Source organism: Brienomyrus brachyistius, chromosome 2 (assembly GCF_023856365.1).
Source record: "Brienomyrus brachyistius isolate T26 chromosome 2, BBRACH_0.4, whole genome shotgun sequence".
Lineage (NCBI taxonomy): Eukaryota > Metazoa > Chordata > Actinopteri > Osteoglossiformes > Mormyridae > Brienomyrus > Brienomyrus brachyistius.
Genome location: NC_064534.1, coordinates 28676711 through 28700212, shown reverse-complemented (window position 1 = coordinate 28700212; position 23502 = coordinate 28676711). Strand labels below are relative to the sequence as shown.

Genomic DNA, 23502 nt, shown 5'->3' with positions numbered 1-23502 from the left:
AGCTGGGTGTGTTTCTGATGTGTGCCAGAAACGCTTCCCGTTTATACCAATCCAGTGACTTTTAGGAAGAATTAGCCCTGTCATATTAAAACCGAATCCAACGCAGACTCGGCCATTTAGCTTTAGATACCCCTGAAATGTATACTTTTCTCCACAAGAAATTGGTGATACTGATGGAGCAACCTGATCTTGTTTGATTGTTTCTGTTTGCTGCTGACTCGATCGCCTTTGCCCTCCAAAGGGAGGCCGGGTTTTTTTATTTTGATTTCTTTTATTGACTGAGTGCTGATCTTCTCTTTGCACAACCCCTCATGTCCCCTCATATGCCATCAGACCTCTGGACCCCACCCCTCGCCCTGACATCACGTCCCCTCGTAGGTGTGACCCTGCACCCCATCACCCCCGACAGACCCCTCCCATCCTGGCTGCGCCGATGTCACGTCCTTTCCGAGTTCATGGCCGGCCTCTCCGTGACCCTGCCACGTTGGCCAAAGTCCCTCCTTAAGGACCCCCAGCGTGCTGAGGCTGACAGATTGTGCCTGATGCAGTAATTCATGGTGCTGTAATAAGGGGCCATTAGTGAGATACGCAGTGTCTTTTATAAGTATAATTTACAGTTCAGCCGTGCATTACGCTGCCCGGCCCCACCAAACTGCCACCGCCACAGTCCCCTTCATTGCAGATCTGTCAGCGGTTTGACTCTAGCCTACCATTACCGTTAGCCAGCGAGTCTCTGAAAAGGATTTTAATTGCAGCGCACCTTTGACAGGTGCTCAGGTCAGGGCCTGCCGGGAAGAGTGGGTCGCCGTGCGGATCCTCGTAGTCCCCGTCTCCGTTTTTACACGTCCTCCTCTCGTAATGCGACAGATTTTTTTTTTCCCCCCATTGATTTTTAGCCTCCGCTCTGAGAATATTGTACCACTAATGCCTCATAATGAGGTGAGTTTCTGATGGCAGCTTTCACGCCGCTTTATGTCCGTCCTGCCTTTGTACGCTCCCCTGACAACCTAACATACGGCTCAAATTATTTCCAAGGAGCCCAAGACTCCACTCTCCTTAATTTTTTTTTTTTTCCCCTCTTGAGCCGCCAGTCAATCACAGCTCGCGAAAATGAAATTTTCTATCTAACCCCTGCTCCATTTTACCCTCTCTTGCATATCGCTTAATTTATTTTTAGACAGGAAATCATTATCCATCTAAAGAGAGCGTCTTGGGCGCTTAGGGCCGCTGGACCCCGAATGATACGTGCCGTGATGGGGAGGCAGAGACTCCTCTGAAGGACCCCGCGCCCAGCCTAGAGCGCCGTAAAATCACCCGTCGTTTCAGTTTTAAGTCTCCGCAGTTTTATTTCCAGCTGTTTATGAACAGTTCCAGTAGGATCCAAATGTAAAGTTCTTGGACCTTAATAATACAGTTACTGTAATTTCTGTGCTCGGAATGGATGGAGGAATGAGCTTGTTTATGATCACTGATCGTAAAGGGTAACAATTAGATAATGTGACAGCTTTAAAGGACACTAACCAAACCGCTGTTCCCTGTTTAGTCGTGATGTTATTCCTCAAATATGATTTGTTAGTCTGATGTAGTAGGTTCATATTTTATGTCTTGCCTAGAAGATTGAGGTGCCTAAACTATTGCTGTTTCCTCTTTGCCTGAAAGGGGTAGTTTTGTTTGGTGTGTTCCAGCGGGGGGAAGCCCCCAGGGCGCGGGTGTGAGGTACCGGGGGGGGGAATCCCCCAGGGCGTGGGTGTGAGGTGCCGGGGGGGGAAGCCCCCAGGGCGCAGGTGTGAGGTACCGGACGATGGCCCAGGGCCCTTTGCAGCATGCAGAGCAAAGGGTGTGATCCAAATGCCAGCGTCCTGCAGCTGGTGGCAGGCAAAGGAAACGCCCCCCCCATCTGCCTATGAAGGAGCAGTTGGCCTGCGTTTACACGCATCATTCTTGTCCCGTGTCCCGATTGGCTCTCTGTAGATGCCAGCTTTATCTGCTCCCTGACTGCGGCATGACACTGGCTTCCGCTCGCCGTCCATTCGAGCCTGTACCCGAGCATGGTTTCAAATCTCCATATTATTAAATACAAGTTAAGCAAATTTGCCATTACAGACACTAAATATATCTGAGTGGCCAGGCGGGAATCGATAAAATGTGGATTTGCTGCCCTTACTGATGCTTTAAGTACATTGATGTTATGCTTTGTTTCATTTAAATCGAGTTTTCCTTTTACTTAATAGCGGGATGCTAATCTATTAGAGCTGTGTACTGTTGCGCTGTGTGCTGACCACTGTCTGACCTGGTGCAGCCCCCCACCCCACCCCTTGGGTTCCATGCTTACATTATATATTCTAATTACGCTTGACAGGCATGAACAATGCACATGAATAGCCAACAGTCTTGCCGTCGCTAACTTTGAATATGCCGCCAGGTGCACCCCCCCCCCCCCCGGCACTGAGCCCTTCATGCTTATGGTGGGTGGGTGTTGTCTCCCCTGATCTGCTCCCGCATGCAGGATAATGCCGAACGCACTGCTGAGCTCGACATAAAGCGGGTTCTCTGTGAACAGCAGGGGTGTCTGTATTGATTAGCTTGGGGTGGGTCGGGGGGGGGGGGTGTCTGCTCTGGTTTCTATGCTGTGAAAACAAATGTGATGTTTCACATTTGGTAATTGACAGAGCACAGTACCACAGTCTCCCGAACGCCGACGGGAAAATACGTTATTTACGGTCAGCTTATTAACAGGCCATCAGGTTTAATTCGGTGCTGCGTGTTTCACTACGAAGATGTAACGGAGCTTTATACCGGAATTAAACAGTGTGAAAGAGGGAACGGAAAGAAAGGGGTGTGAAGATAGCCCGTTTACGGGAAGGAGCGGAGTGTGATTCCAGGAAAGCGACGAACACGAGGTCATGACAAGTGGGTGTGTTTCGAGGGAGACCAGTCACAAATACATCTGTGTTTTGAAAATAATATTTTGTTGTTCTGTTGTAGGATGGTAACAGTCTTCACAGTTAAATTTGGTAGCTTGTTTCTGTATCTGACTCTATTATAGTCTGAGTGTTATATCAAAGCAGATTTAAATAAGTGATACGATTACATTTATGCTTTGAATACATCCGATTATCGAGTTCTTCTTTAATAGGAATTTGCAAATAGTTTTTTTTTTTATGCACAAAGGAATACGGTATTGTGCTGTGAAATTTTTATTTCCTTATTAGTATTGCAGTGCTCTATAACGAACACGTTGATTTCATCTTTGCTCAGTAAAAGCTGGCTGCTCTTTTCTTCCCCGCCGCGCGTTTGCTGTCCCCTTGGCGTCGTTGGCTTTATATCGAGCAGACGCTGGAGGTGAGAAGGCCGTGTCCATCATTTTGTTGATTAACGACCATTATTGCTTCTGCCTTCGTCTTTTTGCTTTATATGCATAAATATATCGGCACGTCTTAGGCTTTCTTTTTCTTTGCTCTTTTGGAAAGGATGGGCTTAATGCAGACTTTTACAGACATCTTCAGTCAGTGATGATTGTGCATCTCTGTTCCCCACGTGACTCCAGACAGGTGATGCAATCGTGACGGTGGCATTTGATAGGAAGCGTGCAGGAATGGCCCTGCCCTTTGTTGCGGGCCATGCGGTGTGATTGTTGCAGCTGTCTTTGGTCTGTCTTATCTAGGCGGGCGATGGATTTGCAGATGTTATCCCTGCCACGATCTCTGTAGATAGTGTACCTTGCTTTGTTTCCTGTATTGACACCAGAGGTCAGTGGCCTGCTCTGTCTCCCCCTCTATCTGCATGATGACCACGTTCGTATCCGACTTTACCCGCCCCACCCCCCACAGAAAAGGGGCTGCGTGGCCTGTTTACAGGATATCTCTGGCCATTCGTTAGCCTCCTACTTAGCCCTGCCTCTTTCCCTCTGATGCTGCCCCCAGAGGTCAGTCATCGGATTGGTAGAGGCTGTATAGTGTCTGTGAGTCCCACGGTGGCCGACCGCTCGCAGGGAGCGCGTGCAGAGAAGGTTAGCCGACGCCAGCACGGCCACGACATGCAAGCGGTGTAATAGATCATTTAAACCACGATCTAAACAAGCCAGCAGGCTGTGGGAAACGTGCTCAATAGGTTGCCGGTTTGACTGATGTTCCCCTCTGATGAATTACTGTCTTTTTCTTCTTCTTTCTCCCCTCGAAGGGGATGATGATGAAATGCTTCTCGTCGAAGGTGTAATGTGATCGGTGTGCTGAACTGCCGGCCCCACTAATGCTCGCTCCCATCTCACTCCCCCCCCCCCCCCACCCCTCCAGCTCTCATAGCCATCGGCCAGTACAGCAGCACCATTGAGACGGTGGATGCCGGCTGGTGCAAGGAGATCACCGACCAGGGGGCCACGCAGATCGCCCAGAGCAGCAAATCCCTTCGATACCTGGGTCTGATGAGGTGCGATAAGGTAAGGGTCTCGATTCCTCTGCTCTGGCAGCAATGCTGTTGATCCCAGGACAACCAGAGGGCACCAGGACAAGCCTGTCCACAGGGGCTGATTGACGTGGGTTGCTGTCATGATTCAGCCGGCCACTTGTGCCGGTTAAGTGTACCAGACACCCCTAAGTCCCCCCTCTTTCTGCCCGGCTGGCCCTGTGGTTGGTGCCCACAGTGGGGGCTTGTCCCGAGCATCATGGGGTCACAGTTAAAAGGTTCATGGAGGGCAGTGGGCAGTATCCTGACCTCTAGAGTTAGTATTGCTCTCTGGACTCCATCACGCTGGCCATACAGAACTGGGTCTCGTCTGCTGTGTGAACCGGGCCAGACGGGAGTCCTGGCTCCCTCTCCGTCTCTCGCTCTCACTCACACAGCCACATTAACGCCCTTATCACCCTCACACTTCTTGAGCTCTTGCGCCGAGCCCTGTCACACTTAATGACCTTCAGATGAATAAAACAAAGCAGGCATGTGCGGTTACTGTAATTTTGGGCTCAGACTGAGCATGATTCTGATTCATCCGGCACTCTTGCCGCCATACCGAAGCGCCCGGGGCAGCACTGCTCCTTCAGCAGTTACTCTCAGTTTAGATACTCGTGTTTTTCTTATCGCGAGTGGCATTTAGCCACCAGGAGGAGATCTGCGGTGTATAAGCATGTGCATGGGGGGAGGTCATTGTCCCGTGTTCAGTCAAAACGAGCAAAAGCATGACTTAACGAGAAGTCGCGTTTTTCAGAGCGTTTTTTTTGCCCTTTCTGGCTGCTGCTGTATTGGCAGGTATCTGTGAGGGACCCAGTGGCTTTATGGGCATAATACGCAGCAGAATGAATCTCTGGGGGGCCCGGAGCGCAGCAGTATGAATCTCTGAGGGGCCCGGTGCGCAGCAGAATGAATCTCTGAGGGGCCCGGTGTGCAGCAGAATGAATCTCTGAGGGGCCAGTATGCAGCAGAATGAATCTCTGAGGGGCCAGTATGCAGCAGAATGAATCTCTGAGGGGCCAGTACGCAGCAGAATGAATCTCTGAGGGGCCAGTACGCAGCAGAATGAATCTCTGAGGGGCCCGGTGCGCAGCAGAATGAATCTCTGTGGGGCCAGGTGCGCAGCAGAATGAATCTCTGAGGGGCCCGGTGCGCAGCAGAATGAATCTCTGAGGGGCCAGTATGCAGCAGAATGAATCTCTGAGGGGCCAGTACGCAGCAGAATGAATCTCTGAGGGGCCAGTACGCAGCAGAATGAATCTCTGAGGGCCCCTGTGCGCAGCAGAATGAATCTGAGGGGCCAGTATGCAGCAGAATGAATCTCTGAGGGGCCCGGTGCGCAGCAGAATGAATCTCTGAGGGGCCCGGTGCGAAGCAGAATGAATCTTTGAGGGGCCAGTACGCAGCAGAATGAATCTCTGAGGGGCCCTGTGCGCAGCAGAATGAATCTCTGAGGGGCCCTGTGCGCAGCAGAATGAATCTCTGAGGGGCCCGGTATGCAGCAGAATGAATCTCTGAGGGGCCAGTATGCAGCAGAATGAATCTCTGAGGGGCCAGTATGCAGCAGAATGAATCTCTGAGGGGCCCGGTGCACAGCAGAATGAATCTCTGAGGGGCCAGTACGCAGCAGAATGAATCTCTGAGGGGCCAGTACGCAGCAGAATGAATCTCAGAGGGGCCCAGTGCGTAGCAGAATGAATCTCTGAGGGGCCCGGTGCGCAGCAGAATGAATCTCTGAGGGGCCCGGTGCGCAGCAGAATGAATCTCTGTGGGCCCGGTGCGCAGCAGAATGAATCTCTGAGGGGCCCGGTGCGCAGTAGAATGAATCTCTGAGGGGCCCGGTGCGCAGCAGAATGAATCTCTGAGGGGCCAGTATGCAGCAGAATGAATCTCTGAGGGGCCAGTATGCAGCACAATGAATCTCTGAGGGGCCAGTACGCAGCACAATGAATCTCTGAGGGGCCAGTACGCAGCAGAATGAATCTCAGAGGGGCCCGGTGCGCAGCAGAATGAATCTGAGGGGCCCGGTGCGCAGCAGAATGAATCTCTGAGGGGCCCTGTGCGCAGCAGAATGAATCTCTGAGGGGCCCGGTGCGCAGCAGAATGAATCTCTGAGGGGCCTGGTGCACAGCAGAATGAATCTCTGAGGGGCCCGGTGCGCAGCAGAATGAATCTCTGAGGGCCCCGGTGCGAAGCAGAATGAATCTCTGAGTGGCCCGGTGCGCAGCAGAATGAATCTCTGAGGGGCCCTGTGCGCAGCAGAATGAATTTCTGAGTGGCCCGGTGCGCAGCAGAATGAATCTCTGAGGGGCCCTGTGCGCAGCAGAATGAATCTCAGAGGGGCCCGGTGCGCAGCAGAATGAATCTGAGGGGCCCGGTGCACAGCAGAATGAATCTCTGAGGGGCCCTGTGCACAGCAGAATGAATCTCTGAGGGGCCCGGTGCGCAGCAGAATGAATCTCTGAGGGGCCCGGTGCGCAGCAGAATGAATCTCTGAGGGGCCCGGTGCGCAGCAGAATGAATCTCTGAGGGGCCCGGTGCGAAGCAGAATGAATCTCAGAGGGGCCCGGTGTGTAGCAGAATGAATCTCTGAGGGGCCCGGTGCGCAGCAGAATGAATCTCTGTGGGCCCGGTGCGCAGCAGAATGAATCTCTGAGGGGCCCGGTGCGCAGTAGAATGAATCTCTGAGGGGCCCGGTGTGCAGTAGAATGAATCTCTGAGGGGCCCGGTGCGCAGCAGAATGAATCTCTGAGGGGCCAGTATGCAGCAGAATGAATCTCTGAGGGGCCAGTATGCAGCACAATGAATCTCTGAGGGGCCAGTACGCAGCACAATGAATCTCTGAGGGGCCAGTACGCAGCAGAATGAATCTCAGAGGGGCCCGGTGCGCAGCAGAATGAATCTGAGGGGCCCGGTGCGCAGCAGAATGAATCTCTGAGGGGCCCTGTGCACAGCAGAATGAATCTCTGAGGGGCCCGGTGCGCAGCAGAATGAATCTCTGAGGGGCCTGGTGCACAGCAGAATGAATCTCTGAGGGGCCCGGTGCGCAGCAGAATGAATCTCTGAGGGGCCCTGTGCGCAGCAGAATGAATCTCTGAGGGGCCCGGTGCGCAGTAGAATGAATCTCTGAGGGGCCAGGTGCGCAGCAGAATGAATCTTTGAGTGGCCAGTATGCAGCAGACTGAATCTCTGAAGGGCCAGTATGCAGCAGATTGAATCTCTGAGGGGCCCAGTATGCAGCAGAATGAATCTTTGAAGGGCCACATATGCAGCAAATGAATCTCAGTCGGTCATCCGACAGGGAGGAGCTGTACATGCTATTCGGAGTGATCAGACGGCAGGCGGTTCACTTTAATAATCAGTTGTGGCGGCTTCTCTTCTCAGTAACGGCGTCTTGGCACAGCAGCGGGGTTAATGACTGCTTGCAGGTGCGTTCCCAACTGCCCTTGCCCTCAGGCCTCCTGCCCCCCCCCCCCACCGTGTTTTATTGCCGTCCCCGAGGCAGCCTGTCCATCACTTGCTGCTTGTTTGCTCCTGTATCGGCACAAAGGTGAGACTCACGCTGTAATGGCGACAGGTCTTTGCCATTAAGGGGGCCCTTTGTGCCTTGCTCATTAGCCATTCACGCCGCTGCGCGTTTTATAGCGGGCCGTGCTAAAGGTGACATGAACCCGCCACCTTCCGGGCCTTTCCGTGCTGCCATCCTGCTCCTGTGAAGCGCGGGGGGAGCGTGGTCCTAATTAAAAGAGCTGCAGGGGTTAATCTGAACCAGAAATGCCCTCACCTAAAAGGGTCCTCTCGTGGAATAATTAGCACTGCAGCTACATGCATCTGGCCTGTTTCGCAGAGATGAGGTTTCTTTGTGTTTCTGTGAAATAAGGTAATGAAGTTATTATATCTTCATTATGCTTTTTAATATTTTACAATTGTTGCACAAGTATACAGAAAGTTTTCACGTGTCCCTTCTTACTCTCCTGTAAGACACGCACACATATATACGGGTGGGAATGAAGTTTGGTGTCAGTTCTCAGGGTCAGGCCAGTCATCTGGCAGCCCTGAAGCTCTTGTTTTTGGGGTTAAGGGCCTTGCAAAGGGGCCTGCTCTGCTGACTGTGGGATTTGAACTGACGACCTTCTGATCACAGGCACTAACCCGCAGAGCCTGGGGCGAAGTGGCATTGCTATAGTTCCGTTTCAGTAGTATAGACTGTTGTTATTATTATCATAATAGTGTACAGTCATGGCCAAAAGTTTTGAGAATGACACAAATATTGGTTTTCAAAAAGTTTGCTACTTCGGTGTTTGTAGATCTTTTTGTCAGATGTTTCTGTGTTATACTGAAGTATAATTACAAGCATTTCATAAGTGTCAAAGGCTTTTATTGGCAATAACAATAACTTTATGCAAAGATTCAATATTTGCAGTGTTTTCCCTTCTTTTTCAAGACCTCTGCAATTCTCCCTGGCTGCTGTCAATCAATGTCTGGGCCAAATCCTGACTGATGGCAGCCCATTCTTGCATAATAATCAATGCTTGCCAGAATTTGTGGGTTTTGTTTGTCCACCTGCCTCTTGAGGATTGATCATAAGTTCTCCGTGGGATTGAAGTCTGGGGAGTTTCCTGGCCATGGACCCAAAATGTTGATGTTTTGTTCCCCGAGCCACGCAGTTATCACTTTTGCCTTATTGCACGGTGCTCCATCACCTGGAAGAGGCCTTGTTCATCACCAAACTGTTCTCGGATGGTTGGGAGAAGTTGATCTCGTAGGATGTTTTGGTACCATTCTTTATTCATGGCTGGGAAAAATTCTGAGTGAGCCACTCTCTTGGCTGAGAAGCAACCCCACATATGACTGGTCTCAGGATGCTTTACTGCTGGCAGGACACAGGACTGATGGTAGCGCTCACCTTCTCTTCTCCGGACAATCTTTTTTTCGGATGCCCCAAACATCAGGGAAAATAACTTCACCCCAGTCCACAGGAGTCTAATCTCTGTACCTTCTGCAGAATATCAGTCTGTCCTTGAAACTGACTTCTTTGCTGCCCTTCTTGACACCAGGCCGTCCTACAAAAGTTTTCTCCTCACTAGGTGTGCAGATGCACTCATTCCTGAGCACTCTGCACTGTTGGCAATACCGCATCTTAGCAGCAGCAATATCCTTGCGTTTGAAGCCTTTTTTTGTGCAAAGCAATGATGACTGCACAACAGAGGAAGGACGATGATTTCAAGGACCACCCTCATTTTAAAGCATCCAGTTTGCTATTCTAACTCAGTCAGCATGACAGAGTGATCTCTAGCTTTGTCCTCATCAACACTCTCACCTGTGTTTTGTGGCAGAGCTGAAATGCAGTGGAAATGGCTTTTTTGAAAAATCATTTTCATGGCAAAGAGGAACTTTGCAACGAATTGCAGTGGGTCTGATCACACTCCATAACATTCTGGAATGTATGCAAATTCCCATCATAAAAACTGAGGCAGCAGGCTTTGTGAAAATCAATACTTCTGTCATTCTCAAAACTTTTGGCCAGGACTGTATGTGAATGAAATGAGCAGAGTGCACTGCCTGCTCTTGGTTAGCATTGCTGCACCCGTCACCATCAGACATAATGATGCCTTGTTACCAGTGATATTTGCATGGTCAAGACGGTGGAGGGTCTCCATCCGAATTGAGCCTTACTCCCCAGCTGCATTGGTGGTTGGCAGATGGGCATTGATAAACAATCATCCCTCTGCCCTTTGGGGGGGGGGCAATGTAGAGCGGAAATGCTTTCATTACTGTCTTGAGGGATGCATCTACAATGGAGCTCGCTGCCTGCAGCCTGAATCACTCACATTCAGCGTGGGCTCACCCGTCTGGGAATGATGGGTCTTGCAGATTCTGCGTCAATATTGCTGTGGAAACTGGCCCCCGCCCCCCAAAATAGGTGTAACTCTGGTGGGAGTGGCTTTCCCACAAAGCCCATGTTAGGGGATCCTTTGTCGACCCCTCTGAATGCCTCAGGGGCAAGCCGCCCGACAGCATCTGGGCATGGTGACTGACCCCTCACAGAACTGCAGCGTGTGCGTGCTTTTGGGGGAGGGCTCAGGTATGCAGCATCTTATGGGATTTCCCCCTCTCCCCACTGTGGCCACAGTGTTAACTTTGATGGTGATATGGTAAATTTTAATTTAATTTTATGTTGACAAAACCTTGCAATGTCTTATATACACCTCATAAGCGACCATGCGTGTGTGTAGTTGTGTCCGACTTCGCCTGTGATGCCGAGACCAAGCGTCTGCTCCGTAAGTAACGCTCTTTGTCATGAGCCCCGCAGCACTTCTGCATGACGTTCTCCAGGCCGTCGCTCCGAATCCTGGCTTCATCCCGGGCCCCAGTGCCCGCTGTCTCTCTTGACCCCGTCTGTCCTAGCACTGTCATTTTCCCCCTGGAGGGCGGGTGGTTTGTAAGAAGTTTAACTTCCCTTGTGAGGAGAGGCCTGACCCTCTGTGAGGCAGAAACCCTCCTTTGCCGTACAGGGTCAGCTGTACTTACACAGTGACAGGCCCAGACGAATGATATTAGATTTCGAATCTCCTTACTCGTGGGGATTTCTCGCCCGAATTAAAATTCTCCTCCGAAGCCGAAGTGTCTTAGGTTCCGCTAGCTGATGTGGATTAGCTAAAGTCCTCGTTCTCAGGGTCTTCTGCACCATGTACCTCAGAGAGTAATTTTCTGATATCGGAAGTTGTTTTCTAAATGGTCATACCCCCAGACCCACCTTTTAACGTGTGTTTTGCTGAGTAAGTTGTATTATTAGTATTATTTTTGCGCATTACCCTGATTCTTAGGAGCAGTGTATAGCGCACAGCATAAGCTTTAGAGCTCATAATCCCTCTCTCGTCCAGAAATGTCTCCGTCCGCGGTTTAGTCTCACTTGGCTTCATTGTTGGTTTATTTTCAGGCTGAATAACATTGGAAATCACATCGCGGTGCCAAAGTTCATTGCAGTGAGCAGGACTGACTTAAAACATTTAACATCACCCCTCCTTGCATTTAGTTAACAAACAAACCTCTGTTTTCCAAGCAGGCCTGAACGGCGGGGTGAAAATGTAACGCGATTTTCCAACAGGATCAAGATGTTTAAGTTGAGCAGTGCTCTTTGTGCAAATGTCAGTCATTTCCACGTTTCAGAAAAGCGCTTTATTTGCCTCCTTTCTTGGTGTCGATGAAAAGTGAAGTGCGAATCAGGGGGAATAATTACTTGTTTAGTTTATTCGGCCCTCCTTTTTCTGCAGGCCCACTGCCACTTAATCAGAGTCAGATTTACGTGTCAAGGTTTTTTTTTTTTTTTTTTTTTTTTTGAAGTTTCTGACACGTTGAGAATTTACGATCAGTCACTCACCTTGACGTGCCGTGAGTAATTCCTGGGGCATGTTGCTCTGGCAGGCCTCCCTTTGAGCGCTGGTGTGCTCATGTCAAAAAGCGCAGGATTTAACGCAACGGCCTCAGAATGCGACGCCTCTAACTTGTTCCATATGGACGGCATGTGTGACGGCTGGACTTCCTCCCTCGCCGCATTCTCTCCTCAGGCCGCTTTCTTGAATTGTCAGCCTGAAGTTTAAGCCTTTATTTTTTTTTGTTAAATTCCACACTGAATAGGTGAAAATAAACCCACCAGTGTGTAAATGGCTTCCATTTCTGGGCTCCCTCTGATATCGCTTAGCTCTGATGTAAACACGCGGCTCATCCATAGACGCTTCTTTTCGCCGCGTTTATCTCAGAAGACAACGATGTCGGCTGACCTTTGTCTGCCCCTGAAGCTGACGCTAGGCACCGACAAACTTAATGTATTGCCTGTCATGGCTAAAAGCCTGTAACGTATCGCTAAATTCTTGTCAGCTTTACCTGATACAATTACATTTGTGGCTTGGTCCTGTTGTTACAGAGTATAGTAATAAGAATTCAATTAGTGGAATAAATGACTTTTTGTGTCCGTGTAGGTATTTGGGTGGTGTGGTGGTTTTTTCATCAGTTGAGTTGAAGTGTGCTTGATGTAATTACCTTAAAAAGAGCTTAGCCTGCGCCATCTTGCTGGTGTGTGGGTTTGTGTGTACACGTGTGCACCATGTTTGGGGGTTTCGTGATAATAAAGGGCGGGGGGATTCGTTTACGAGCATTTCTGTGAAGCACGAGTAATTTGGTGTAAAAGCCTCGCGCAAAACAGTTTAGTGACATCACACAATGAAGGCAGGAGATGAGAGAGAGACCCCAACAGAGCATCGCCGCTGTCTGTTGATCACATGGTCTGACACAGCTGAGCCCTGCAGCTCTTCGGATGCCTTAAATCGTCAGACCGGTCGCTTAAATGAGGAATATTACTCAGCATTGTTGTCAGGTTCATTCTGTTAATCAGCAGAAGATGTCATGTGCCTCCAAGTGGTGGTTTTGTTTGCCGCGGATGTCTGATGTCACCAGGCAAGCTTTGTGACTCTGCACTGAAAGCCCGCTATGTGTCAGGATCGGTGTGATGTCAGCTTTAGCTCCGGCTGCATGCATTTCCTGGTTCTCCCCATAGCGTGGCTCATAATGCTTCGAAGCATCACTTCTTTTCCGTTTCTAATCTTCAGGCTAGCCCTGGAGTCTCACTATTCTGAAACAGCATGGAGTATCCCAGGAACAGGAGCAGGCATTCCTGTGAAGCTGGAGGCTGCCACCTGTGGTCTGCAAGCCAGGCAGCAAAACCGGGAGGCGCTAAATATGTCTCCATCGGAATGACAGGAGTGTCAGTGGGCACGCGCTTGCGTTAGAGTGTGTGTAGAATGATCCGGGCTTGGTCATGACCCTCTTGAGGGTCTGCCGCTTAGCTTGGATGGCCGTCCTGACATTAGTGGGTCACAGAGACGGCCTTTTGCGGTGGGAGGGGCTCAGTGTATCAGCCAGTGGACTTACAACGCAGAGGTCGTGGGTTCAAATCCCCAGGTGCACTCAAAAATTGTAATTGTTCCCTCTGCTGTAAGTTGCTTTGGATGAAAGTATCAGATAAATGAGTTAAAAACAAACAGTACTAAGTATTTGGTGTAGCTGCAAAGACAGACCCACACGACTGGCGTGGGCTTTTGCTTCGCTTTTCCACTTGCCGTGGTTCCTCTCTCGCCGTGGTACCTCCCTCGCCGTGGTACCTCCCTCACCGTGGTGCCTGCCTCACCGTGGTCCCTCTCTCGCCGTGGTCCCTCCCTCGCCGTGGTCCCTCTCTCGCCGTGGTCCCTCTCTCGCCGTGGTCCCTCCCTCGCCGTGGTCCCTCCCTCGCCGTGGTGCCTCCCTCGCCATGGTACCTTCCTCACCATATTGCTGTTTGTTATTGCTGTCTGCGCAGCAACAGAACGCATTTAATTCTGACCCCAGATGTTTCTTATTGGGATGTTCTGCTAGTATCGGAGGCGTCTCCGCATCTCAGACCAACCTACATGTAATCGCTAGATGGAGGGGATGTAGGAGTGGTAGTGACCCAGGAACCGGCACACAGTGGATTGGCGCATATGAGTGGGCAGGGAGGGACATTACGATGTCAGCAGAGCCCGTGTACGGAGCAGAACACGGTGTTCCCGAGGGATACCGGTCTGCCGTAAGTAAGGCCCAGACGAGCCTTTGTAAAACAGAGTATACTGCAATTCAGCTGTACTATGCATTGGCGCTAGGTGCCCTGACAGTACCAGAATGTTCCGTGCTTGAATCACGGAGGTGTGCAGGACTCACAAAGCGGCATGTCGGAACGTCGCTAATCTGCAAATGATACGTTGCGATACATCACTCAGCTTTATTTTCAGTGAACATTGTATGGAGCGTTAAATCAGACATTAGTCATGTCGTATTAATGAGTGCTGAGATCCCCTCAACCACTCGATCAGCACAATTCATGTTGTTGACATCTGAAATTGTTTAATAGGAAATGTGTGGGTTGAATTAGGAAATAAAGCTATAAATTGAGAAACTATATAATGTGTATGTGTGTATTGTGAATATTGTGATTGTTTTGTGTTTTCATATATATATATATATATATATATATATATATATGTATGTGTGTGGATTATGTTTATATTATCATTTTTCTGGTCCCCACAAAGATCTGTGAATGTAATCAAAAAACTAAAAATGTTAAAAGTCTTGAATTTTGTTTGCTTGCTTATGGTTAAGGTTAGGGCTGGGTGGGGGTTAAGGTCATCATGTTGGGATTAGAGTTTTCCCCATAGAAATGAATGGAGAGTCTCCACAAAGATTTAATGACAAACCTGTGTGTGTGTGTGTGTGTGTTACGCCACCCACGTGCGTTAACACCCGGGTAAGTGTTGAGAGGGTGGAGGCCCGCATGGTTGTCTTTGGCATGTTGTGGCCCCTTGGCCATGGGCTGCCCCAGCAGTGCCTCACAGGCTTGTGCTCCATTTCATCAGACCCGTGGTGCCGCCCACTGATTTTTGCCTCCATTGTTTTCCTTCTCGCACGCAGGTCTGCCGGTGGCGCTGAGGGAGGCCGCCCACCCGCTCCTTTCCCTTTCTCACATGTATTGTCTTTAGCAGATCTTAGTGACTTTTCTCCCCCCAACCCCTCTCAAAACTCGCCGCTGCCGACCTCAGAGCCCCCCCCAGCATCGGTCTTAACACCGACATGATGACTGTGCATCTGTGCCTGTTTTCCTGTTTACATCAGCTTGGATCGCCCCCGTCCCCCTCCCCCCCAACCTCGGGAACACCATGACGGATGATGGAGCAATCTTGCAGAGTGCTGCTCCCTCTTAATTTTCATCCGGAGTTTGGAGATGGCACATCGATCCACGTTTTCAGAAGTGCCGTAATTGCTTCTTGATCACTCCCCCAGCAGGATTTTACGATTTTAAAAGTTGTTCTGACACCCTGCCCCCCCCCCCCATCCCACAGCACTATGAAAAGCATGGCAGTGCAGGACTGTGATTCCCGTGTGTTCAGACAGGATGGTGCCCTCCGAGGTCATGCGTGGTACCCGCTAACGCACTGGGTGTTTCAGCTCTGAGGGAGGTGCCCACTCTTCCCAGAGGAAGAGTGCCGCACGGTGGCTTGGGCACGTTGAGGAAACATGGCTGAGCCCTGGCTTTGCTCCTTTAATGTGGGGTACCGAGGGAGCGTCCATTCCTTTTGTACTTTTATATCCCAGAAGGGATGCTGTTGATTATGTCACACATCAAAAAACTGACTCGCAGTGCAAATTTGACCTGCAGGCTAAACGATTTGCGCAGATTACGAGAAACGTCAGTTCTGCTCGCCGTGCGGGCCGCAGTCGAGGCCTGTCATAGCTCTCATTCCCCGTCCCTAATGAAGTTAAACCCAGTCTGGGCATGGGGGGGTGTGTTTCCCGCACCCATCATCCCCCGGGAGAACAGGAATCCAGCCCCACGAAGAACTGCTTATTCTGGATTTCCACTTTCAGCAGACGGCGGCTGTATCCTTATTTAAATTGTCGCCCCCCCCCTGGGAAATGGGGGCACCCTGGATATTAAGCTTTGATGCTGGGAAGTTAAAAGAGAGTGAGAGAGGAAGGAGAATGGTGTTTCCCGACCAGACGCAAATTGCATGTTACCGCAGACCTAACCTGCTGTTGAGATTAGTGATATTCTGGTTTTGTAGCGAGAGAGCAGTTCACAGCAAAACCGCCTTTAATTCTTGCCCTTTTCTGATTTGGCTAATTATGCGGAATGTAAGTGGAGGAATTGGATATAAAGACGCAGCCTGCCGCTGGGAGGTGTCGCCTGGGCTGATGTCATCGCCGTTGTACGTGTTTTTCCGACAGCGGTAAACAGTGATAGTAAATGATTTTCGCCTGCAGTCCAGGCTGGAGTCGGCTCCCTCCGTCTGGTTGGACGTCTGCGATCCGGCTGGGCCTGAACCCTCCCAGTCATGCGGCCGCTGGCCTGAGCCTTCTTCCAAGAACGTGATTAGGAGGAGCTGCACTGCTCTGCTCAGTAGCACGGCCCACCCATCCCGTCGACCCCACCCTTGCTGATTATTTATCACACTTCAATTTGAATTCTTTTTGTTTTTTTTTTTCCTTTCCTGACTTTATCAAACTTAAGTCAAATTTTTCACGTTTTTTTTTTTTTTTTGGTTTTATTAATAAAGGTTGCCCTCTTCTCAGCTGGCCACGTTCTCTCTATCAAAGGCAGCTCCTGCTGCATGATTACATCGCCTGTCAGGTGACGTGTGAGCTGTGAAAAGTGTCCTTTCAGGTGCCTTTTCTCGTACCGCTGGTGAGGAGAACATTTGTCTCCTTGCTCCGACTCCCCGGGCCCCTACCCTCCCTCCCCCCGCCTGACAGGGCCGGCTTTGACAGGACGAGTGACGAATGAGAGCCGTCCAGCAAATCTCAGTTTGACTTTGCCGAGGTGGTGATGTAGCACAGACTCGGCAGACGGGCCCCACGTTGGCCGTGTCGAGTCGTGCTTAGGGAACCGGCACAATAAATCCGCCCGCAGTGGGACCACGCTCAGAATCGTCGGTCTAGGACCATGTATCTGTGCCTGAGGTGTGTGCTGGGGGCTCCTGCTGGGGGCTGCTTATCATGCTGGAGGAAATACTCGCGGTTATCAGCGTGGAACCTTTAAAGACGCTTTTTACGCTGTTTGCAGGGGGTCATAAATTTCCATTGTTTAACCCCAGGTTCTTTGATGCTTAATCCGACGTGTACTTTGTCCCAGCATTCCGATCCTCTCCAGGCTGGAGAGGGATACTGGGAAGGAAGCCTGGAGGTCTGCTCGGCCTTAGAGAGATCGCGGGGTTCATGTTCCTTGCGTGTTCCTGACGACGGGCCCTGCGCGATAAGCAGGCGCGGTGTTCTTCATTATGCTCTGGGGCTGTCTGTTTAGTTTAGGCTTTCCCGCAAACGCTGGCTTGACGCTTGACTTCGCAGAGCGTGCCGTGTTTCTCTAACCCCCCCTGGCAGACAGGCGGCTCTGTTGGAGGGCAGATCCGTTGAGGGCCGTGTTGTGAACTTCTGAACTGCCAGCCAGATGAAGCTCCTCTTGTGCGCCGTCTTGCACTAACGTCTCCGCTGTAATGTGTCAGATCACATTTTTGTTTATTTATTTTTCTGGTTCCCTGTGGATTCTTTATCCCACTTCTCTCTGCAGTGCTAGTACACAGGCGCACGCTGTAGACCACGTTTGTCTTTTTTTCATCCCGCGTCGCGTTCTGTGCGTTACGTCGTTGGGGCGCTAGTCTACGCTCGAAAGTCAGTCAGTCATCATGGCCCTGCGGATTTGCACACTCCAGGACCATACCCGGCTGCCATCTTGGTGTTAAGACCGACACCCCATTTTTGATATCACTCTTCTGTGTTCGCGGGGTGAGAGTCGGGGACGCGGCATTTCCTGCTGGAAACCGCGCAGCAGAACAGAGAGTCAGCGTGTAGCTGAAGCTGTGAGCAAAGCGAGTGTAGTCGCTCTGTTTTCTGTGACCCCTTGTATGGTACAGCTTGTATTTTCTCATGCTTTTACACGCTCCCTTTATCTCGATATGGCCCCCTCACTGCCAGCCGCCACCCCTTTGCTAAGCACAGCGTTTAGTTGTCAGGTGGTATTAAGGGGCCGTTGTGATCAGAAAAGCACATTTCTGCAAGATGAAAAGGGTGTGGATGGCACTGAAATCCTGCAAGATATCAGGAGAAGATTCATGTGGTTGGGAGATATATATTTAAAAGCTTTGCTGTTTCTGTTTTTGAGGCCTTACCCACTTGTCCGCCCTCTGCCGTGCTGCCACCGCTGTCTACGGTACCACTGAACGGCTGTATGGTTTCTCATGCTTTCCATGTAGGCTGTTTGCTTGAAGCACAGGCTGTCTTGGAGGCAGCGGTGTGGTCATACATGCAGGTATGGAGCCAGATTCCCAGCATGCACTCTGCTATTGTATGTCTGGGATATCTAATCCAGAACATCCATGTCTAATCGTTTAAAATGTTAGGTAAGTAATAAGAATAGTAATAGTCATTAGGGGTGTGAATTTTTGGTGCCACGGCAATTCAGTTCGATTACATTTACTGAAGGTATGATTCAATGCATTGGAAATTGCCATCATAATTTGATTATTTTGATAACCTAAATTAAACCCTTTTTTGAATTCACTGGGGAAAATAACCACAAAGATTACCATAAATACTTAATTGAACACTACTCACAGAATACAAAAACAGTCGAATTTTCTAACATTAATTTTTATTATTATTACACAGGGAGAACTTGCCAGTGTAAAAGTGTTAAAAGGTCAAATACTGATCTGTACAGAAAAAAATCTAACACAAGGTGGGGGGCGGGTGGACTAGATTAGCAGAATGACTTTGCATAGTTTTTAATTCTGTGGAAAATTTAAGATCAAACTGTGGACCAGATTAACTAATGAAATTTAAACTTGTTGTGGCCCAGTACTTGAGACCTCCTACAAGTGGTAAATATGCCGACACAATCGCTCAGTCTCCACTACGGATCATGGCTGATCGTCCAATGCAATCCTCTCCATTATTTTGGTAGTTGCATCTATAGCTACGGTGCTTCTGATTGAATACTGGTAAAGTTTAAATGTTGGTCTGCAATATTGGCAAAGAGTGACGCATGCAGATCTCCTGAGTGCTTTACAAAGATCAGCCGATATGTTCACCAGTAAACCTTGCAGCTCTAAGGCTAACATTACTTGACCATTACTGCTACTTTTTTTTGCGCTGCGAAACATGTATGTTTTCCAAAAGCACAAAGATTTTCTGTGAGAAAGCTGTGTGCTATGAAACAGGGGTGTTGTGGCTCAAAGATCACCAAGTAACTCTGTAGCGTTCACATGCCATGTCTACCTGCAGCACGTGAACGTCTGGCCGTGCAAACCTGGAAGTAGCACTATCTGTAAAAATCAATTCTGGCATTACAGATGGATGCATTGAGTCAACACCTTAATAATGTATTCATCACAATGAGCTGTTGCATCTTTACACCCCTAATAGTCATTATTTATTCAGACAGTGTTGGGTGAGGGGGTTTGTACCCATGTCCGGAAGGTCATGGGTTCGAATCCCACGACCAGCGGTGTAATCATGTCACCACTGGGCCCTTGAGCCATGCCATTAACCTCAGCCGCAGAGGTGTGCCGTATGCTGGCTGACCCTGCACTGTGACCCCTGGCCATTTCTCTCTTCGGACAGAAGTGTTTTCTAAATAAATCTATGTAAATGTATTCAGCTTTTGTGAACACTTGGACAATTTGAAATATGAACAGAGGGGAATTTCCTTGTGGGCACATATCAAGTGTTTAAAAAAAACAAAACAAAATATAGAGTCTTCCCGGCTGGATCCAGACAAATTTTCCATAAGCTGATGAGATCTATTTTATTTTTTTTAAAACTCGTTTTGCTTTTTGGAAGCCAATAACAGATTTAAACCAAATACATCAAGCCGTGTTTTATGAACTCCCTGTCAAATCATTTATTGTTCCTTCAACATGCAATTAGTGAGTGATTTAGAGCTTTGATTAAGGCCTGTTTTTATTGGACGTGTTTACTTGCTGCTCGAATAGCTAATGATCAAAGTAATGGTCTCTCAGCAGAACGACATCTTTCTTTAAACTTGATGTTAATTTGAAAATCGTTTTTAAATTTAGGCCTAATATCTGTTTTCAGGCCACTGTCAGGAGTAAGCGGAATATAATAGCCAGTTATTAATGCGAAATGCTGCTAGTTGGATTTACTCTCGTATTTATTCATATTTAAGTCAGCAACATGGCCTTTTTCCTGTGGGAAAATAGTGTAAATACCTTTAATGGTGGCCTTAATTATACTTGTTTTCTCACAGAGTTATCGTTCTGCTAATATGGTAGCGGCGGTAATGTTTGGGTCTCACGTTGTGGGGCTCCCAGGGCAGATAGTGGACTCGGGTGGCCATAGGCACAGAGTGAAGGTGAGGGTGCAGGTTCAGGAAACGGGGTGGGGGAAGGAGAGAGTCCTTACAGGAGTCAGACAGGAGCAGATCCAGTGGGATATACTGCGTCCTGTTGCCGATGGAGACGAGGGAAACTGTCAGCAGGCCTCCTATTGGACAGGCGTGGTTGTCTATCGCTGTTTGTGTTTCTCGCTGATTCCACAACGGGAGAAAGAGTGGGTCATGGTGTTCAGCATTCTACTGCACCTTAAATGCCACCCCAGGGAAAATGCTTGGTTGGCCACTTCATACCTTCACGTATTGGACTTATTTCTAAAGGCCGTTTGTGGGATTTAGGGAGGATTTTTGAAAAATGCAGTTAATTTCACGTTTGCTGTGCTCAGCCGTGAATCAGTTTAGATTATCCTGCCTCTCTCTGCCGAGCGCCGTTCATCCTGAAGGCTGATTGTTGTGTGAAAGTATCGACAGGAGGAATTTCAATCACGTCCCCCTCCGATGGGCTAATTATCCCTGAGAACGTCGCAGGCTCCAGTCCTCTCTCCCCCGGCAGTGCTGTCACGTCTCCCAGGCCGCAGACAACGGGGGCCGCTCGACACTTGACGTGCGACCATCTTGGGGTTAAGTCGCCCGCTGGTGAGACTAATTGGCCCCGTGTTGTTGGTCTTTGTCTCGGCAGGTGAACGAAGAGACAGTGGAGCGCTTGGTCCAGCAGTATCCACACATCGTCTTCAGCACGGTGATGCAGGACTGCAAGCGCACGTTGGAGAGGGCCTACCAGATGGGCTGGAACCCGAGCAGCTCCACTGCATCATAGCCACTGCCGCTGCTGCCCACACACACACAACACACACATCACACGCACAACACACATATGACATACACATCAGACACACATCACATACACATCAGACACACATCACACACACAACGCACACATCAGATAGACAGATACAAATACACACAGAAACACAGATATACAAAGAGACACAGATGCACACAAACACACACCCACACAGAGAGACACTGGTACAAAGACCCACACACAGGTACAAGCAAATACACGCAGACACACACAAATGCATATACACCAAATGGATGCACCTATCAACTGAGCATGCCTATAGATGTACTGAAGTGTGTATGTGGGTATACACACACACACACAGTAAGGTAAAGTGTAGACGTTAGCATAAAGACACACACACACACACGCAGGTGTCCCTTTGGACACACTGAGATGTAGGTGCTCTGAGACTCCTGCACACGCCCCGCCCCCCCCTTCCCAAGGCATCTATTCATCCTCAGCATCACTCACGCTTACTCTAGCCCTCCACAGACCACACAGGCATGCCATCAATCTTCCTTCTTATACACCCCAGGTTGCTCTTCATCTTTTGGTTTCCATTTTTATGTCCCCGCTTTAAATTCTACATCAGTTCCCACAAACGCACGCGGCACGGCGAGGGAATGCCGTGCCGTCCACCAGCAGAGGGGGCGCTGTCCGCCATCAGGGACGTGCCCTGGGCTGCAGTGCGCCTTCAGCTCCTCTGCGATACGGAACCCCGGATCCTCACGGACGGCCCCACTGCATGGCGAAGAAGCCCTGCGACAAGTCGTCACTGTGGCGACAGCAGCGGCAGCTAAACGGGGACGTTCTCAACAGAAACCTTCGTTAAATGAACACTTTGTGGAGCTACCTGACTAACTCAGGAGTTGCTGTTCTAGGATCAGTGAGGTCTACTGCTGTTTTTTCAATAGAGAAAATTGTCCACTATTAATTTTTACTATGATGACATATATGCATTTTCCCAGCCTGTTGTAGATATTTGTACTGTATTCAGTTTTAAATGACGCACCAGATATACACAACCTCACACACACGGATATGCACACATGCACAGTACAGGTTCACAGAGAAGCATTTATTTCTTTGTGGGCATATTTGGGGAGCATGCATTAAACACATTCTAGCAGTAAACATGGGGACACTGTTCAGGTGTTTGTTCAGGCGTTCCCCTGCTTCCCCCGTGCATTTGGCTGCCAGTCAGTGACACTCTTATGCAAATCACCAGGGTATTTTTCTATGGGGTGTGACTGCAAGGTGTCGTGCTGCTGTCCTGCAGAGGGGGCCAGTCGTCGCCATGCTTAGACCGCAGTCAGGTCAGGGCGCAGCTCTACCTGCCTCTTCCAGCTGCAGTACCTTTTTGTATTGTTACTTTAAAGATCTTGACATGCTTTGTCTTCTGTCTTTATATCCACACCACTGATCCCCAGTCTGCTCAGGCCCGCGGATGAGCCTGACTTTTTCATAAAGACGTGTTGAAATACCAAGACATACCGTCACAGCACAGTAGTTTGATATTAACTATTTGCGGTAGCTTGGTTAGATGATATATATATTTTTTTGTTTAGGAATCACTGCTCTGTGCTTCACCTGCTCATCAACCCCCCACCCTCGCGAAACTGACTCCCCCCCTCTACATAATTGTCCTCCTGCTGAACTCTGATGATATGTAGTATCGTGTGTAATTATGGAAATAAGAGTTCGATCAGCAGGCCGAACACTGAAGTCCTTATGTCAGTGACCCACACAGAAGAACACTAAGCAAAACAGTCTTTTTTTTTTTTTGCTTGTTTGTTTGTTTAACAGATAATTATGACTTTAAGGGCTATGGAAAAATCTATCAAATCTAAATATTATGTGGGGGTCATCCTTACATGGGCAGAGGTATTAAACCCAGTATGACCCTCCTTTGCTCAAATGTTAGACCCCAGGCACTTACCAGCCAAACAGCAGAATTTATTTTTACTGTATGTGTCTTCGCACGCACGCGTGCATGCTTGTGCGTGCTGCGTGCTGAGAGTAGCCATGCTGTCTTTGTTAAATTACATGTAAGATTAGCCTTCAATAAAAAAATCTGTGCTGATCTGTGCCACTGGTTTGCTGAGCATCACTGAGAGACTGACTACATGACCACCAGGGGAAAACACCCGGGAATGCACGGGGGTGTCATCTTTTAATCAAATGTTCCTCCGAGTTTGTGTGTCTGTCCCATTTGTCTGTCCTCACCCCCTGTATTCTGCATTGTTTTCTTTTTTCATGACAGTAGGTTTAGCAGATATAGAACTGACCCACAGTTATG

General features: G+C 49.3%; 1 protein-coding gene across 1 annotated transcript in view; it reads left to right on the top strand.

The window, feature by feature from the left end:
- The window catches only part of fbxl17 (F-box and leucine-rich repeat protein 17), a 212708-nt gene extending 189417 nt beyond the window's left edge, over window positions 1-23291 (top strand). The window contains exons 9-10 of the mRNA XM_048982228.1: window positions 4293-4435; window positions 21036-23291. Coding sequence (XP_048838185.1) covers window positions 4293-4435; window positions 21036-21173 — 281 coding nt within the window. The 3' untranslated portion in view covers window positions 21174-23291. The remainder of the gene's footprint in view (window positions 1-4292; window positions 4436-21035) is intronic.
- The last annotated feature ends 211 nt before the right edge of the window (window positions 23292-23502 follow it).